The sequence below is a fragment of the Hylobates moloch genome, unplaced genomic scaffold, assembly GCF_009828535.3.
Source record: "Hylobates moloch isolate HMO894 unplaced genomic scaffold, HMol_V3 SCAFFOLD_9, whole genome shotgun sequence".
In the NCBI taxonomy this organism is placed as follows: Eukaryota; Metazoa; Chordata; class Mammalia; order Primates; family Hylobatidae; genus Hylobates; species Hylobates moloch.
This window is the reverse complement of record NW_026652284.1, coordinates 5,554,667-5,573,263: the sequence shown is the minus strand read 5'-3', so window position 1 is coordinate 5,573,263 and position 18,597 is coordinate 5,554,667. Positions and strand designations below refer to the sequence as shown.

Sequence of the window (18,597 nt, the reverse complement as noted above, 5' to 3'; positions counted from 1 at the left end):
TACCAAAGAGGCTTACGGGTTCATTGATTACTAGTATGACAGCTGCTGGTTTGAAAACCAGACAGACGGCCGGGCGCAGTGGCTCATGCCTGTAATCCCAGCAATTTGGGAGGCCAAGGCAGGTGGATCATGAGGTCAGGAGTTCGAGACCAGCCTGGCCAACATGATAAAACCCCGTCTCTACTAAAAATACAAAAAAATATAGCTGTGCGTGCTGGTGGGTGCCTGTAATCCCAGCTACTCAGGAGGCTGAGACAGGAGAATCCTTTGAACCCGGGAGGCGGAGGTTGCAGTGAGTCGAGATTGGGCCATTGCACTTAAGCCTGGGCAACAGGGCGAGACTCCGTCTCAAAAAAAAAAAAAACCAGACAGACTGGCCCATCGGCCCTCACGACATGCGTGCAGTGGGACTCTAGCCAAGGCGGTGGCCAAGCCATCATTACAATTTTTCTGGAGTAAATGATCCACGGTGGGACATCAACTGGCACTTACTCTGTTTGGGAACTTGAGTTGAATCATTTCTAAACTTGTCCTTTAGGACCACGCCTAGGGCAGCAAATTCTGCTTCCTAGAACTGCGAACTGGGAGAGGATGTAGTTAGATTCTGGCAGCCTGCCCCGGCTCTTTGAGGGAAAAGTTCTTTCTCCTGCTCTAAGTAGGGCGGGCCCAGCCTCCATTCCCATTGGGAGCCACGACGTTGTCTTGTTGATAGGTCTAGGGCAGCTGTTGGCAGCTGCGGGCCTTGTGGATGGTAAGCTGGTGGTGTTGGCATTTAATGCCATCCTCCATCTGCCAGAGGCCCAGGAAGCCCACCTTCACACCAGGCCCACCAGCTGGAAGGAGCCCAGGAGGCAGGTCGTAGGGTTTCACGGTGAAATGCTGCCTGACACCAGGGAAAAATTGACGTATTCTGCTTTGGAGAGGGGTAGGGATGGAGAGAGAACATTCCCACCCTCTTTATAATCCCAGAGCAGAAGTCAGCAATTACTTAGGGATAAAAGATGAACTCCATTTTTTTTTTTTTAAGACAGTCTTGCTCTGTGGCCCAGGCTGGAGGCTAGAGTGTAGTGGCACCATTTCGGCTCACCGCAACCTCTGCCTCCCAGGTTCAAGCGATTCTCCTGCCTCAGCCTCCTGAGTAGCTGGGATTACAGGCGTGGGCCACCATGCCCGGCTAATTTTTTTTGTATTTTTAGTAGAGACAGGGTTTCACCATATTGGCCAGGCTGGTCTCGAACTCCTGACCTCAAGTGATCCACCCGCCTCGGCCCCTCAAAGTGCTGGGATTACAGGCATGAGCCACCACACCCAGCCAAGATGAACTCCTTCAAGGCAGGATTTGGTAAGTGATTGACTTCTTTTTAGTTCCGTGATCTTGAGATTATTTTTAGCTTTATAAATTTAGCAGTGGCAGGGCCCGTGGAGAATCAGGTTAATGAGGTAAAGGCTTTCTGGGTATTTGCTGCCAAGGCCACGTCACCGATTTTCTCAATTTAAAAAACCGTCGAGATTTATTTTCCCATTGCAGGTTTTAAAGTGGAGATTCTGGAGTGGAAAATAGGTACTGCTTAGAATAAAGCTACTTGGAAACAGCATGAAGTGAAGGCTTTCGTGAGGGCTTGCAGGCCGCTGCTGAGTGGCAGTTTACAGAAGAGGTCGCAGGGTGAGCCTCTTAGCAGGACAGAAAACAGAAGGCAGCAGCGCACCTGCCACCCCTTTGTTGGTGCGAGCTGCTCCTTGAACCTAAAAAGTAGGCTTTATTCATCCCTTCTGTTCATTTACCAACCTGGGGGATTGATATGACCGGGGAAAACGCTCCTAAACAGGAAGCTGCATTAGCCGATCAGGCTTGGTACGATCTAGGCTATAGCTGGCTGCTAGGAGTACCCCCACGATAGGTACAGCACACCACTGTCCCATCGCTGCACTTTCTTCCTGCCTTAGGTAGTTGGGCTTGTCCGCCATAGTTTGCTTTTGTAGTGGTTTGGCAAGGTTAGAAGACCTCGGCCTCTCTGTCGTGCTGGGAAGTGCTTATTCTCTGGGCCACTGCTGCAGAAGCTGTGGCACTTGTCATGGGTTTGGAAGACCCAGCCATCTGCAGTAGAGGCGGCCTATCCCATTACAAGGAGAGGAACTTAACGGAGTAATTATTCTACTCTTCTTTTTACATAAATGTTTATTTAAATATTCTAAATTGGATTTTCTTTCACAGATACTGATTATTCTTTCCAGTTCTTAAATAAAACTGCACTTGATTTCACTCAACCACAGTGTGATTGTGTGGGATGTGAAACTCTGAGGTCACTCCTGGGTAAGAAGCGTCTTAAGCCTTCAGCCTCAAACCACGTGTGTTTTGCCTCCTCAATTTCTTTCTGAATTCCTACCTCTAATCAGTTGTAAAGATAATTCTTTTTGCCCTGCAGGCCACCACGTAGGTTTGTAAGGCCCTGGAATGGGAGCCTCAGTGCCCTGAAGTAGCAGGTGCAGGGGCAGTGGACGTCGATGTGAGTGATGTGTTATGTGTTGAATGTGCTGCCATGTTAGCACATAGACCCATTTGCTGTTAATCACTGAATCAAGCTGAGTATTTGCTTAAATGTGACTATCTGGGCATCATTTTGCCACAAAAACTTTTAAAATTTTCGGTCATGTGGGTTACTTTTTAAAAAGCATTTATTAAGCTCCTCTAAATGAAAAGGGTACTGTGGAGAAATGGAAAACTGGGAAAAAACTACTAGAAAAAAGGTTGCTGTCACCCAGTGCTTTGCTATCAACGGAAGGCGGTCTCAGGAAGGCTGCAGGAGTTTGGGAAAGCAGCGAAGCTGAGACAGACCATCTGCCACATAAGCTGGCCAGGTGCTAACCCCTGGCTTTAGGAGCTCTGCCCTTGCTGGAAAGGGAGAGAGGCTGGAGCAAAGGTTCCTCATCCTTCCATGAGTCACTGCTCAGATTACTGGGTGGAACTTTCCAGTAGCACCAGGTTAACAGTGGGACTGTAATTCCGGAGGTACTGGATTCCTTCGCGATAGGGCAGGTGCTACTCAGTGGTGGAGTCTTGGTATGTAAAACTGGCATACCTGACAGACCACACTCTGCCCAGCACAGGGCCTGGCACACAGATGCTCGGTGCGTACGTGTGGAACTAGCGAGGGATTTCTTGCTGGATTGTCACTCCCTGATGTTTTCCATGTGGACTGGGAGTCATCCCAAGCTACTGTGACAAGGATGAAGACTTCATCCCATGCAAACATGGGGAAAATCAAAACTGCCCAAGCCAAAGGATCTGAAACTATGGCCTGTCAGAGCTTCTGGGTTTTACTATTGAGAAATGATTACCTTTTAAAGAAATAACTGGCCTGGCATGGTGGCTCACCCCTGTAATCCCAGCATTTTGGGAGGCCGAGGTGGGCGGATCACCTGAGGTTGGGAGTTCGAGACCAGCCTCACCAACATGGAGAAACCCCCCTCTACTAAAGATACAAAAAATTAGCCGGGTGTGGTGGCGCATGCCTGTAATCCCAGCTACTTGGGAGGCTGAGGCAGGAGAATCGCTTGAACCTGGGAGATGGAGGTTGCAGTGAGCCAGAGATTGCGCCATTGCAGCCTGGGCAACAAAGAGTGAAATTCTGTCTTTAAAAAAAAACAAACATTGGCCAGGCACGGTGACTTACCCCTGTAATCCCAGCACTTTGGGAGGCTGAGGCAGGTGGATCACCTGAGGTCTGGAGTTTGAGACCAGCCTGGCCAACATGGTGAAACCCCATCTCTACTAAAAATACAAAAAATTAGCCGGGCGTGGTGGCAGGCGCCTGTAATTCCAGCTACTCGGGAGGCTGAGACAGGAGAATCGCTTGAACCCAGGAGGCAGAGGTTGCGGTAAGCCGAGATCGCACCATTACACTCCCGCCTGGGCAACAAAGAGCGAAACTCCGTCTCAAAAAATAAACCATCATGGGAACAACCTTCTCTCCAGTGTCCCAGTCTTGTGCCTGCTCTAAGAGCCTGACCCTGGGGACTGGTCCCATTTGCTAAGTCAGGTGTTCCCTCCATGTGGGGACATCGCCCCCATTTTTCTGTTTGGATCTGTGATGATCCTTATTTTTCAGTAGAGGCTCTTCCGAGAGGCTGTTCGGAGCCCAGCTGTTTCCTTTAGGTTCTGATGTCTTCTCTCTCTTTTCCGGGACATTTCCTGGATTATTCCTAAAGGGACAGCCTCATGTAAGCCCAGCCCACTCCCCCATTTCACCGTATCCCTGCACTAAAATCCACTCGGTCCAAAGCTCTCAGAATGGAACGTCTTCCTGGAAGGCCTGAGTGAGTGAGAACCAGGAAGGCTCTGTCTCCGAAAGGGTCTTGTCTACTTCTGAGTAGGAGCCCGTCCCCAGGGGATGGCTGTGAGTTGCTGAACCATCAGGCTGTGTCAGCGGTTTCTGGTGACATTGCATTTTGAATTTGGAAGCATCTGAGCTAATAAATGGCGGCTGTGCAGGGGAGGCTGCGGCCAGACTGCTCTGTCACCAGCCACGCTGTGACTCTGGCCACTTAGCAACCCTCTGCACACCCCTAGGCTCTTGCGGTTCTGATTCTACAGTGCTCTCCTCTGCCCTGTGACTGAGTACGTTTTCCTGAAAGCAAAATACACAAAGATCAGCCTGTGACTGTGTCGTAGGTGTTACTGCACAGCCGTCTCTTCCTCTGGCAGATATTGGGGCGCACGCTGTGGCTCCGGGGAACAGTCCTCGGTCACTTTCTCATTTCAGTGACCCGAGTCCCCTAGCATAAGCACGTGCAGCTCCCAGTGGTGAAAGTGGATGCAGGCAGCAGCCACGGCTGTTTATAATGGTAAAACGGGGTCTCGTCTATCAAAGTAACACCTGTTTTATCTATGAGGTCACTTGTAAGTTACTCATCCGGGCTGAGAGCCTCTCTGACCCCTTGTTTTACAAAGAGGCCCAGCCAGGGCCCCAGAGCTGGGGCCAAAGGGGAAAAGCCTGGAGTTTCCTTTGTCCTGTTGGCCTCAGAAGCCACGTCGCGTGCACACTCTCCAGTGGAGACTTGCTTTACCTGGCTGAGGCCGCGCTGTTCCTGCTGTCGTTGTGCGTGTTTTGTAGACTCTCTGACTGCTCATCCACGGGTGCCTGAAACCTGGCAAGAGAGTGGGCACCAGAATCTCAAGGGAACAGAGCCAGCTGCTGCATGGCCTTAAGCTCAGAAACCTCAGAACCAAACTCTGCCACCACTCAGGCACCCACCTAGCGTTTCATTCTTTTGCTCCTCAAATATTTACTAAGGTCCAGTGGTTGGCAAGGGCCAGGCCTGCATAGTGTGCAGGAGAGGCCAGGCCCTGCCATCATGGAAGCCGTGTGCTGGTCGGGGCAGACACGCTGAGGGAGGGAAGGGTGTGTGGTGCAGGGCGCCAGGCAGACCTGCTTTAATCCAGATGGAGTGGGGAAGGCCTCTGCTGACATTCATCCAAGCTGGGGCCCGACTGAGGGTCTGTGACTACTCCAGACAGAGGCCCAGAAGTTGGACCAGTCTAGCTTTTTTGGGGAACTGAAAGGGCACTGTGACCAGGGTGTTATGAGGGGCGGACACGGTCACAGGTACACAGGGAAGGTCCCCAAGAGAGCTGTCCAGCCCCGCTGTGATGGGAATTGTAGGCTTCTAAAGGACTCCTGGCTTCATGGCGGCTGGAGGGGTAGGAGGGTTGGCCATGATGATTTGGATTCAGGGGAGCAACAGAGACCAAAGCGGGTAGATTGAGGCAGGGACAGTAGAGCCAGCAGGACTTGGGGGTGGGTTGGAAATGAAGTGGGTGAAAGGAATCCAGGCTTTCTCCCAGGCTTTTCACCTGAGTGAATGTGGTGCTATTCACTGAGATGGGGAGATGGGAAATGCATGTCTGCTGGAGGACGTCCAGCATTCTGGCCACCGCTGAACTCGCGGTGCCTGTAGACATCCAGGTAGGGCTGTCCAGGAAGGGGGGCAGTGGGAGATGAGTCTGGAGCTCTGGTGAGCACTGTGCTGAAGCAGGAGCTGGGGGTCTGCATCATGATGGGGTTTTAAAGCCAGGGACTGGATGAGGTCTCCCAAGGAGCGTAGGCTGTGGAGAATGCCTAAGGCTGATCCCTGGGGAAAAACATATCTGGGCACTGAGCTGAGGAGGCAGAGCCAGCCAGAGACCAGGAAGGAATGGCTGGAGGCTGGTGGGAGCATGGGAGCGCGGGGCTGTCAGCAACGAGAGAAGGTGTACTGAAGACTAACATGGCTAGGCATGGTCACGCCTATAATCCCAGCATTTTGGAAGGCTGAGGTGGGAGGATCACTTAGCCCAGGAGTTTGAGACCAGCCTTGGCAACATAGCACAACCCCATCTCTCCAAAAACTATAAAAATTAGCGGGGCATGGTGGCACATGCCTATAGTCACAGCTACCCAGGAGGCTGAGGTGGGAGGGTTGATTGAGCCTGGGAGATCGAGGCTGCAGTGAGCGGTGATTGAGCCACTGCACTCCAGCCTGGACAGCAGAGCAAGACCCTGTCTTTAAAAAATAAATAAATAGCCGGGCGCGGTGGCTCACGCTTGTAATCCCAGCACTTTGGGAGGCCGAGGCGGGCGGATCACGAGGTCAGGAGATCGAGACCATGGTGAAACCCCGTCTCTACTAAAAATACAAAAAATTAGCCGGGCGTGGTGGCGGGCGCCTGTAGTCCCAGCTACTCGGAGAGGCTGAGGCAGGAGAATGGCGTGAACCCGGGAGGCGGAGCTTGCAGTGAGCGGAGATCGCGCCACCGCACTCCAGCCTGGGTGAAAGAGCGAGACTCCGTCTCAAAAAAAAAAAATAAAAAATAAAATAAATAAATAAATAAATAAAGTCCGGTGTGGTGGCTCACGCCTGTAATCCCAGCACTTTGGGAGGCCAAGGTGGGCGGATCACGAGGTCAGGAGATCGAGACTATCCTGGCTAACATGGTGAAACCCCGTCTCTACTAAAAATTAAAAAAAAAAAATCAGCCGGGTGTGGTGGCACATGCCTGTAGTCCCAGCTACTCAGGAGGGCGAGACAGGAGAATCGCTTGAACCCGGCAGGTGGAGGTTGCAGTGAGAGGAGATTGCACCACTGCACTCCAGCTTGGGCGACAAAGCGAGACTCGGTCTCAGAAAAAAAAAAAAAAAGATGAATATGGTGATGCTCATGAGTGCTGCTGAGAGGCCAAGGGAGGTGGCCTGGACCTACGGGAGGGCTCGCTGCGACTGGAGCAAGAGCAGACTTGGTGGATGAATGGACTCGCAGACCTGGAGTGAAGTGGGTTGAGGAAGCAACTGCAGTCATCCACAAAGTGGCTGCTCTGAAGAGGAGCAGAGCCGGCCCCACCTTGCCCCAAACCTCCAGGAGTTGGGCTCCAGCCTCAGCTTATTTCTGCAGAGGCAGAATATGGCTTGGTACATTCATGGTGTGAACAAGCCCGTGTGGGTAGCAGCCAGGACACTGTCCCCACCCCAGAAGCCCCCTTCATGTCCCCTTCCAGTCTTCCAGGTGACTGCCAAGATCCCTGCCACTCAGCAACAGGTGCTCTCCCGCTGCAGCCGAAGTCTGAGGGGTTAGTTCTGAGAGGGCACCACACACAGACGAGAACTATATTGAAACCAGAAAACCCAGTGTGCATACAGATGCTCCACAGACAGACCTCCCAAGAAGGACTGGAAAGGGATCTAAAACTGACCTTGGGGCATTCCATAAAAGCAAGAGCCCACCCAGCCTGATCCCCTCCAAGGAAGTACCACCCTTGTGCTCAGAGCTTCCGATCTGCCTCATGGCTCCAGCGCTGCCCCACTCCCAATATGAGCAGATACTCAAGGGTGACCTGACATCTGAGAAAAACCTTCAGCCTGGAAGATAGAAACCTATACAAGCTTAGAGGGCGTGGTGGCGCACACCTGTAATCCCAGCTACTCTGGTGGCTGAGGCAGGAGAATCGATTGAACCTGGGAGGTGGAGGCTGCAGTGAGAGCTGAAATGGCGCCATTGCACTCCAGCCTGGGTGACAGAGCGAGACTGTCTTAAACAAAGACCTTCACAAGCAAAAAGCAATTGGGAGGAAACACTTCAGGGAGAAAATTTCCAAAAGGAAAAAATAAACTATTGGCCTCAGAGGGGTAAGATATTGTGTCCATGAAACAACAGGATGCCATCAAAAGAAACGGGGTACAGAAAGAGCTGTTGGAAATGCAAAACAAGATAGCAGAAATGAACTACTTAATGGAAGATAAAGAGGCTTGGCACGGTGGCTCATGCCTGTAATCCCAGCACTTTGGGAGGCTGAGGTGGGAGGATCACTTGAGCCCAGGAATTTCAAAACCAGCTTTGGCAACATGGCAAGACCCCATCTCCAAAAAAAAAAGGGCCAGGCGTGGTGGCTCACGCCTGTAATCCCAGCACTTTGGGAGGCTGAGGCGGGCAGATCACCTGAGGTCAGGAGTTCAAGACCAGCCTGACCAACATGGAGAAACCCCGTCTCTACTAAAAATACAAAATTAGCCAGGCGTGGTGGCACATGCCTGTGATCCCACCCACTCGGCAGGCTGAGGCAGGAGAATGGCTTGAACCAAGTAAGAGGAGGTTGTGGTTAGCCAAGATCGCGTCATTACACTCCAGCCTGGGCAACAAAAGTGAAACTCCATCCAAAAAAAAAAAAAGGAAATAGGACAGAAAAGGTGTATTAGACGGCCAGCCCAGGGGAGCCAATATCCAACAATAGGAATTCCAAAAAAAGAAAGTGAAGAAATCAACAAATTGAAAAAGAGGGCCGGGCGCGGTGGCTCAAGCCTGTAATCCCAGCACTTTGGGAGGCCGAGGCGAGTGGATCACGAGGTCAGGAGATCGAGACCATCCTGGCTAACACGGTGAAACCCCGTCTCTACTAAAAAATACAAAAAAATTAGCCGGGCGTGTTGGTGGGCGCCTGTGGTCCCAGCTACTCGGGAGGCTGAGGCAGGAGAATGGCGTGAATCCAGGAGGTGGAGGTTGCGGTGAGCCGAGATCGCGCCACCGCACTCCAGCCTGGGGGACAGAGAAAGACTCCGTCTCAAAAAAAACAAAAAAAAACAAAAAAAACAAAAAAAAACAAATTGAAAAAGAGGCCGGGCGGGGTGGCTCATGCCTATAATCCCAGCACTTTGGGAGGGTGAGGCAGGCAGATCACGAGATCAGGTGATCAAGACCATCCTGGCCAACATGGTGAAACCCCCGTCTCTACTAAAATACAAAAAATTAGCCAGGTGTGGTGGTGCACATCTGTAGTCCCAGCTACTTGGGAGGCTGAGGCAGGAGAATGGCTTGAACCCAGGGGGCAGAGGTTGCAGTGAGCCGAGATCATGCCACTGCACTCCAGCCTGGTAACAGAGCGAGACTCTGTCTCAAAAAAAAAAAAAAAAAAGAAATATTCCAGCCTGGCCAACTTGGCAAAACTCCATCTCTACTAAAAATACAAAAATTAGCCAGGCATGTTGGCACGCACCTGTAATCCCAGCTACTTGGGAGGCTGAGGCAGGAGAATCAGTTGAACCCGGGAGGCAGAGGTTGCAGTGAGCCAAGATCGCGCCACTGCACTCCAGCCTTGGCGACAGAGCGAGACTCCATCTCAAAAAGAAAAAAAAAATATGCCAAAACTGAAGACCATGAATTTTCAGACTGAAAGAGTCTGCCAGTATCCAACCTAATGGATGGAAATAGACTCTCACCAAAGTGAAATCTCAGAACACTGGGAGCAAAGAGAAGATTCTACAAGTTTCCACAGAGAATTAGTAGGTCGCATTACAAGGGTTAGGAGTCTGACTGCCTTTAGACTTCATGAACAACAACCATGGAAGCTAGAAGATAAGAGAGCGAGAGGGCGATGCCTTTGAAGGAGAATCTTCCCAATCTAGAATTTCCTACCTAGAATTTGATACCCAGTTAAGCTGTCAAGTGTGAAGCTAGAATGGCGACATTGTCAGACCCATGCCATCCCAAACACGCACCTCCTTTGCACTCTTTCTCAAGAAGTTACCAGGAAGTGGGCTCCCCCAAAACCTGACAGGCACTTCACCACAAGGGTGGTGAAGGGAGAGCCCAGGCTCCAGCCATTCCCTAGACCTACAGGGCAACCAGTCTACCCTGGGGCCCAGCGACTCAGAGATGGGAACAGCAAAGGCTTGCCACCAAGATCCCTTTGCCACTGGAACCTGAGTACAGTGCTGAGAGAGCCTGGTCAGGACTCTGCACAGACTTGGCTTGTCTTACATTGATGAAGTTCCTGCCCTCTCCTCCACGTCCTGCTGCCTGGATCAGCCCAGCAGGACCCTCATGACACCCTTAGGAAGTGCCTTCTGCTTTGACCTACTCCTCAGGGTTGGAGGGACCAACTCTGAGCCTAAAAGCAGAAACTCAGAGCAGCCCACTCACTGTGACCACGCTTTTGCAAATGTCTGGCACCTGATCCGCCCAGATACCCCAACTGAACTCTCATGACCTGGCCAGCTGACTTCCCTGAACAGGGTCCTGTGGGTGTGGCACCTTTCCCAGCATTTTTTTTTTTTTTTTTTGAGACAAGGTCTCACTGTGTCGCCCAGGCTGTAATGCAGTAGTGTGATCTCAGCTCACTGCAACGTCTGCCTCTACCTCCCAGGTTCAAGCGATTCTCGTGCCTCAGCCTCCCCAGTAGCTGGGATTACAGGCATGAGCCACCATTCATGGCTTGATTTTTGTATTTTTAGTAGAGATGGGGGTTCCACCATGTTGGCCAGGCTGGTCTCGAACTGCTGACCTCAGGTGATCTGCCCACCTCAGCCTCCCAAAGTGCTAGGATTACAGGCTTGAGCCACTGCACCCAGACCCGATGCACATTCTGAAGAGTCTCAGTGGCCCTGGGAACACCCCTTGGCCTCACCTGGGCTCCAGCCGCTCCTTCACCTTGGCAATGGAGCAGACGTAGGGCGTGATCTGCTTGGTGATGGTGGTCAGGTAGGCATTCTCCTGCCTCAGCTGGAGAAGGTCATGGAGCTGGGCTGTGGGGCCAAGGCCAGAGCATGGGGTCTTAATCCTGAAGCACCTGACTTCAGGTTTTTACTCAAGCCAGGCACCATGTAAATATCCCGACCATTTCCATGATGACCTCTAATTAAAGAGGGAGGCACTTGGTGGGGGCATTGTACTCGATGAATCCTGACCTCACATGCATCATTTGAGGCCAGTTAGCAGCTGGGAGGTACGGTCAAGTGCTAAGGGGAAGAGTGTGGGGATTTGCATCTGGTTAGTGGCCGACTCTGACTTCCTCCTCTGCTAGCATGCGGGTTAGCTCGGGGACAGGGGGTTCACTCAGCAGCCAACTGCCTGGAACCTTCATAAATCTCCTGCTCATTAGCCACTCGCTGATAGGATTCCTCCCAAATCTGAAAGAGAAAAGCTGGACGTTGGATGTGGTAGTGAGCTGGAATTTACAGTGGTGGCATTGCTATCTCTAGCCACTTGGATCGACAAAGCACCCCCCAGCCAGGTCCACGTGGTTCCAAGCAGCAAAGACTCCCAGGTTCCAGACCCTGCCACATGAGGGTCCCGTGGGGCACAGGCCAGGTCCTCTTTCTCCCCTTACTGTCTTGGGGTAGCCCAGGTGTCCCCTGACAGGTGGGGCTGGAGTCCTTGGGAGGGTTACCTCCTGGAAGACGACCCTCATGCCCTCTAAGGAGGCGTGCTCCGAGGTGATCTGCACGTCCAGTTGCAGGGACTTGCGCAGGACGTCTCCCATGATCTCCGCCTTGATGAGCGAGTGGTGCTTGGTGAGGTCTCGGTGCAGCTCCTGTACCTGGTCCTTTAGGCTCTGCATCTCCGCCTGCAGGTGCTGCACAGAGAGGCTGTGTGAGAGCGTGGATCACCCTAGGCTGTTTTTACTGCCAGGGCTTCGGTGGAGGAATGGCTCCCAGGTTCAGCAGCTGGGACAACTCGATTTCCCTGAGCGTACCTTGGTGAGGAGTGGGTTAGGACATTTCCCCCCGCCCGCAGATCCCTGCCCCCTCACCCGGTAGGAGTCCTCGTAGTGGCGGCAGTGCTCTGTGAAGGGCGTGTTCTCGCCCTCTGCCAGCAGCACCTTGGTGCTGATGGACCGGTGCAGCGTGGGCTTTTGGACGGGTGACCCCGACATCTTTCCTACCGGGGAGGGGCAGTGGGGCCCTGTCAGCACCTTGGGGCCTAAGCCCCCTGCCAGCCTGGGGAGAGAGCCAGTGTGGATGCAGGGGGGTGGGGAAGTCTGCCCCTCCCCCAGCCTCCCAGGGCAGCCCCCTGGACTGCTCGGGGATCTCACAGCCCTCTCCACCACCTGGAGCACAGCAGGGCCACCAGGAGCTCTGAAAAGCCTGAGGCAAGGCCTCACCCAGACATCCACATCTATTTTCTAAGTCCCTGGGGTGGGTTCCAGGGTGTGGGGCCAAGAGCAAGTCCATCGGAATGCTGCCGGGGCTAGGACCCAGTGAGTGGTGTGTTTGCTTCTATGCTGGACAGAGGAAGCGTAGGCCCAGTCTCTCTTGGTCTTTGGGGCCCCTGGGCACACACATGCTGTTTCAGCATTTCTCCTAACTCCTCCCCAGATGAGTCCAGGAATCAGGCCCCCTGACTTCAGGCCACCTAGGTGGCGGTCAGCCCAGCCCCAGGCGCCCCACCCCAGGGGAGGCTGCAGTGGGGGTTGGTGGCCTGTGGCCTGAGTCCTCCCCTCCTCCTTTAGCCGAGCTCTGAGCCAGGTCTGCCACGGACTTCAGGTCCAGGGCTTCCTGCTCCCCTACTTACTGGACTCACCCTGGCCATCCCCTGTGCCCAGACACTGTGCTGGGAGGGTGGTGAGCTAAGGACGGAGGAAGGAAGGGTGGCACCTGGCTTTTCCCTGGCGATCTGGCCCCTCAGCGCCCACCCTCCCCCACACCCCAGTGTCGGGGACCTTGTGCCTGGCCTCCCCAGTTGCTGCTCACGTGTTAGCACCACTTGCAGCAGCTGCCACCCGACGTGGCCCCAGCAGCAGCAGCGGCTCCAGGCAGCGCGCAAATTCAGCTCGGTAGTCACTGGCAATCTGGGCAGTGGGATGGGGTCATAAGGTGGCCTCCACTGCCCTGCGGGGACCCCACCCTGGCCCGCCCAGGCCACTGCACACCTTGCTGCTCTGCAAAGGCCTCAGGTGGTGCGGCCGTGTGACGATGCCCTGCAGCCTCTCCATCAGCTCCTGTGGCAGCGAGGAGGGCCTCAGGCGGGTGGAGGTGTGGCAGCCGGGGGCAGGAAGAGGGGAGAAGGAGGCGGAGCACATCTGTCTTTGGCACTTGACTTGGTGTCCCTTAGTGGCGCCAGCCCTCTTCTGGGACTCACCCGGACAAACCCCCACCCCATCCCCAAATCCACAGGAGAGGGGGCGGCTGGACTCCAGTGGTCACTCCGCCCCATGGGGGACTGGAGGCTCATGCCCCCTTCCTGGCTTCACTGTCCTGTAACAGTAGCCCTAACATGTTTGCAGATGATGGAGTTGGGAGGGGGTCAGCCCCGAGACCCCGGGTCCAGGCTCCAGGTGACAGGCTGCCCAGCCCTGAGTTGGTGGCTTTGGTCTGCAGGGTGGACTCCTGGAGGGGAGGGAGCACCTGCAGGAGCAGAGGAGACTCACATAGCCCAGGTCCAGGAACTCAGCCTTGTTGGCCAAGCTGAGGAAGGAGGAGCAGATGACCAGGTGGACCTGGGGGAGGGGACGCTGCTCAGTGCTGGCCGGGGGGGAGGAGGGACCCACCCGCACCCCCAGCTCTCTGTACCTGCAGGGTGGGCAGCAACGTGGCCAAGTGAGAGAGCTGCTCCTTGAAGGCCTTGTCCTTCTCCTCGTATTGGCTGGGGGAGGGGGGCTGCCTGGTCTCCAGGGGGCCATGAGCAGGGCCGGGCAGTTCTATCCCCCCCGCCAGCTTCGCATGTCCATCCCTGAACCCCTTCTCTGCACCCTGAGCCATGCTGTCCTCCTTAGCTGGGAGGACATTCGGATGTCTTGCTCCTGAGGGTGGGGCAGGGCCTGCCCAGGCTCTGAGCTGAGGGCGTGGAGGCCAAGGGGTAAGGGAAGCAAGACCCCCTCCCCGCAACTCACCTCTGCACAGCCTGCAGCAGCAACGCTTTCCTCTCTGCCAGCCTGTCCTGGGAGAGATGGCGAGCATGCTCTTGATTTTCGCCCCAGCCCTGCCATCTCCCACCATGCCTACCCCCCGGACCCCAGCCACCTGCTGGTTACGCTAGGTATCTCTCCAACCTACCAGCCCTGCATCCACTGCCTGAGGGCTTGGGTCCCCTCACCTTAAATGTCACCTTCCCAGGGAAGTCTTTCCTGACCACCTCACATCCTCACCACCAGCCTGGGGCAGGCCCTGGTTTCCCCTCTCAGCTCTCCTAGCAACTCCAGGAGAGTGCTTGGTGCAAGGCCTGCTGCCCCACTACACTGGAAATCCAGAAGGGCAAGGGATCAGCCCTATGTCACCAGTTCCCGGCTGGGCCGTTTATCCCCCAACCCCCAACCCTCACCTGCATGCTGCCGAAGAGGGCGTGGATAGCGTCCTCCTCCTCCGCGGCGCTGTGCCGCACCTCCTCCACCATGGCCTGCAGCAGCGCGATGGCCTCCCGCGTGGCCGTCTGCAGGGCCTTCACGGCCTGGGGACAAGGCGTGGTCAGGCTCGAGAGCGCCGCCGCGCGGCCCCGCGCGCCAGGCCCCTGCGCTCACCAGCACCGCCTGCTCCAGCCGCTCGCAGCCCTGCACGTAAGCCGATTCCAGGTCCACGCAGTGCGCCCGGCTCTCCCTGCAGAAGGCGGCGGGTGAGGCCCGCTCCGGCCGTCCCAAGCCCCCTCCCCTCGAGCCCCCTCTACGCACCCCTGCATGTCGCGGAAGCAGCGGATGCACAACAGCAACTTCTTGTCGGTGGAGAACAAGAGGTAGGGCTCTGCGTGCAGCGCTGCGGGGGCGGCGGGCGGTGGTGAGGGCTCCGGGCAGTGCCCGCCCCGCCCCCATCCCCAAGTCCCCGGCCCCGCAAGCCTCACTCACTGCACTTCTGGGGCACGTCGCGGCTTCGCTGACCCAGGGCCACGATGTCGTGACGCGCAAACATGCGTGCTCGGTGCGTCTCGTCGCGGCAGCGCGCGCACAGGGGCTGTCCGCACGTGTTGCAGAAGTACGTGGTCTCCACGTCCTGCGGGCCGAGCGCGGGCTCAGGAGCGCCAGAGCCCGACCGCGGCCAGCGCGGGAACCGCAGCCACCGCGTATCACTGCGCTTGTTTGTCCCAGCCGTGGCCGGCTGCGCGGCTAAACCCAGCCCTTTCCAGTAATCCAGGCACTTGGCGCTCTGATATACCCGCTTTACAGATGAGGGCACTGCGGCTAAGAGGCAGGGTGAGTAGGTCCGTGGAGGTGGGTGGGGGACGGGGGGAGAGGGCAGAAGCTGCCTTTATAAAACATTTTACCGAGACCGGGCGCAGTGGCTCACGCCTGTAGTCCCAACAATTTGGGAGGCCGAGGCGGGCGGATCACCTGAGGTCAGGAACTCGAGACCAGCCTGGCCAACATGGCGAAACCCCGTCTCTAATAAAAATACAAAAATTAGCCGGGCATGGTGGCGGGAGCCTGGAGTCCCAGCTCCTCGGGAGGCTAAGGCAGAAGAATCATTTGAACCCGGGAGGCGGAGGTTGCTGTGTGTCAAGTTGGCGCCACTGCACTCCAGCCTGGGCGATAAAGCAAGAATCCGTCTCAAAAAATATATATATATATTTTTTTAACCTGCAGCAAAAGGGGTGTGAAGGCCTCTCACGGCCCCCTTGGCACACTCAACAGTGGCCAAAAGGTGGTGTACACCCTGGCCATCTGGAGTCACACCGGGGGGCGTGGGGAGGGGAAGAGCAGTGAGGGCTTTAAGGTTCTCCTCTCCAAGCCAGACCCAGGGCTGGGAGTCCAGGGCTTGGCTTGCAGCCCTGGTATGGACACATGCAATGGTTGACATAACAGGCCCTACCTGCAGTCCCTACCTCTTGCTAATCCTCTCTGTACCTCTGGGTCACACATTGCTCAGCACTTGCCCAGAACGCTGGAGCTTTTTTGCCCCAGTCGGGCCATCCTCCTGGGATTCCCGATGCTTTTCCTGGCCTCCGCAGGCCAGAGTCCCTCGTGCCCTTTACAGCCCAGAGGGAACCGCATGCTGTCCCCACCTCCCCTGGGCTGTAGCTGCTTCTATGCCACTTGGGTAGCAGAGGCCCTTCAGGGTTGGCCCAGGCCTGCTAACTGGACTGCTCTTCCTGGGCAGGTCCACGACTCCACCCTGAATTGGGGACCAGTGAGCTCTCCCCAGATCGAATGGCCTTAGCCTCTGCCACTGTCTGGACACTGGCTCAAGTCCCTTGTTCTGGACCTCAGTCTCCCCACCGGTATAATGGGGTTCACATTCGGGGCCAAGGTGCCCTAGGGAGGTGCTGGAAAATCCACTGCCAGGTCGTCCTCTGAAGATATGCTCAGTGCATGTGCAAGCATTGGGGACTGTGCAACCTGGTACCCTCTGCTCCTCACCCACCCTCCCCGCCGCCCCTGCCTGCTCGCTGCACTCCAGGTCACAGTTGGCACAGCGCACCGCCTCCACGCCATCCCCTGAGCTGTCCACCAGGAACTGCAGCAGCCGGTCCACCGGCGGGAGCCCGCTGGGACCCTTCACCACCGTCTGGTGTCTGCAGAGAAGCCCAGGTCACGAGATTCTGACACTCCTTCCCCAAGGCTCCCCACCCCCACCCCTCACATTCCAGGCTGGAGCTAAAAATAGCTGTGTTGGGAGGTGGGGTGCACCACAGCTCTGGGGTCTGCTATAAATATCACAGCCAGTGCTCACCCTGCCCTGGTCCCTACCTTGCCCAGTCCTGGGCACTCCTGCAGACGGTGGGGTTGGTCCCCTAGTATCAAAAGCAGAAGCTGCCCCTCAGCATCTTCTCAAGGCATTGGGCAAATTACAGCCACTCCTGGATTCCTTGAGCCCACATAACTGTAACTGTGGTTTTGTGGACCTAAGACTTCTAGGACCCCCAAGTGAATGTCCTGACCAGTGCTGAAGCCCCGCCCTTACCCTCTGACTTTTGATGGGAGGTCTTGGGCCAGTAACTGCAATCTCCAGGCCTCAGTTAAGCTGATGTATAAAATGGGCCGAAGCCTGCAACTTCTGGCCAGGAGAGCTAAGGACTGGGTGCAGCATCTCCCAGTAGTTCTGCCTGAAGTTGGAGCTTTACTCTCCTGGCCCCTGGGTCCCAGCTCGGGCAGAGCCAACCTTGGGCCCCGGGGATGGGGTCTGGGGAGTTTTGGGGAACTTTGGGACACTTACTGGCACAGCGGGCAGGTGAGGCGGCCGTCGGTCGCGCGGCCACGCAGGCAGCCGGCACAGAAGTCGTGGAAGCAGTCCAGAAGACACGGGCGCTCGTACTGCACGTGGCACAGCGGGCACACCAGCGGGTGGATGCTCGGGGCATCCAGGGAGCTCGGGCCCTCCAGGGGCCCGAAGATAGCTCCCGACATCTGCAGCGACAGCGCAAGCGGGCGGCTGGGGCATGCACCGAGCCCCGCTTGAGCTCCCGCGGCCCCTCTGCCCGGGCGCCCGCGCCCTCCCTATCGCACCTGGACCCGACGGAGCGTCCAGAGGTCATGGAGTGGGGAGCCGCTAGGGCCCGGGTTAGGGCTGGGGCCTGGAGCGCCCCGGCGCAGGGAGAACAGGCAGTGAGGACTGGCGAGGGGCAGGGCCCTGTACCTACCCGCTAGGCCGCTTTGCTGGGAGCTACCCGTCCTCCGAGCCTCTCTCCCGCCATCCAGCGCTCCTAGTGCGGCTCCGGGCCGCGCTCTGAGACCCCGCGCGGTCGCTCTGCCGAGGAGTCGCCGGCCCTGGAAGGTCAGGCCCGCACCGGGCGATGGTTCCAACTCTACGCGGGGCCTCCCTCTGCTGTGGCCTCTCCTACCTCTCCTCACTCCCACCCTCGGAATTCCCCGCCGGGTGTCCTCTGGGTGACCCGCAGGCGACGCCCCTTCCGGCATCCACCTTCCCCAGGGTGGCTGCTGCCTTGAGGCGCGGCGGGGCCGAACCGACCTCGGCGCTCGCCATCTGCTTTGCGCGCTGGTTCTGGCCCGGCCACTCCACCCCCAGCCCGCGGGGAGGAGAGGCCAGGACGCCAAGGCTCCAGGGACAGTGCCAGGCAAGGGTGCAAGGATCGAACTAGCCCCTGCCCGGGATGACAGAGTCCCGAGTCCCAAGACCAGAGCGCCGCGCAGAGCGGGGCCGGAGGACCTTGGCTGCGGGGTCTTCAAGGGTAGGCCGGGCGCGGTGGCTCACGCCTGTAATCCAGGCAATTTGGGAGGCCGAGGCGGGCAGATCGCTTGAGGTCAGGAGCTCGAGACCAGCCTGGCCAACATGGCGAAACCCCGTCTCTACTAAAAATACAAAAATTAGCCAGGCGTGATGGCGCCCGCCTGTAGTCCCTTCGGGAGGCTGAGGCAGAACTGCTTGAACCCGGGAGGCGGAGGTTGCAGTGAGCCGAGATCGCGCCACTGCACTC

At 56.3% G+C, this 18,597-nt stretch overlaps 1 protein-coding gene and 1 long non-coding RNA gene across 2 annotated transcripts; one reads left to right on the top strand and one right to left on the bottom strand.

Annotated features, from left to right (window-relative positions):
* Nucleotides 1–2,655: 2,655 nt before the first annotated feature.
* RNF207 (ring finger protein 207) lies at nt 2,656–17,569 on the bottom strand. Its single transcript, XM_032758737.2, has 17 exons — nt 17,379–17,569; nt 16,605–16,737; nt 15,074–15,218; nt 14,903–14,984; nt 14,756–14,831; nt 14,560–14,685; nt 14,132–14,178; nt 13,812–13,884; nt 13,670–13,738; nt 13,172–13,240; nt 12,993–13,090; nt 12,053–12,239; nt 11,690–11,875; nt 11,378–11,429; nt 10,928–11,045; nt 5,065–5,145; nt 2,656–4,200 (listed from the first exon to the last, which is right to left on the bottom strand). The coding sequence occupies exons 1-17, from the start codon at nt 17,567–17,569 to the stop codon at nt 4,029–4,031; spliced, it is 1,905 nt and encodes a 634-aa protein (XP_032614628.1). The 3' UTR covers nt 2,656–4,028.
* On the top strand, nt 14,724–16,814 carry LOC116812843 (uncharacterized). Its single transcript, XR_004370817.2, has 3 exons — nt 14,724–14,964; nt 15,352–15,418; nt 16,623–16,814. It is a non-coding gene; the product is annotated as an uncharacterized LOC116812843 (long non-coding RNA).
* Nucleotides 17,570–18,597: the final 1,028 nt, after the last annotated feature.

What these genes read in the sequence shown, in the direction of transcription:
- RNF207 (XM_032758737.2), bottom strand. Translation starts at nt 17,569, where the DNA reads ATGTCGGGAGCTATCTTCGGGCCCCTGGAGGGCCCGAGCTCCCTGGAT. An exon ending in CTGCTGCAGGCTGTGCAGAG is followed by an intron (nt 13,885 to 14,131) that starts GTGAGTTGCGGG and finishes CCCCTCCCCCAG; the next exon opens with CCAATACGAGGAGAAGGACA. An exon ending in GCTGCAAGTGGTGCTAACAC is followed by an intron (nt 12,240 to 12,992) that starts GTGAGCAGCAAC and finishes CTCTCTCCCCAG; the next exon opens with GCTGGCAGGGGGCTTAGGCC.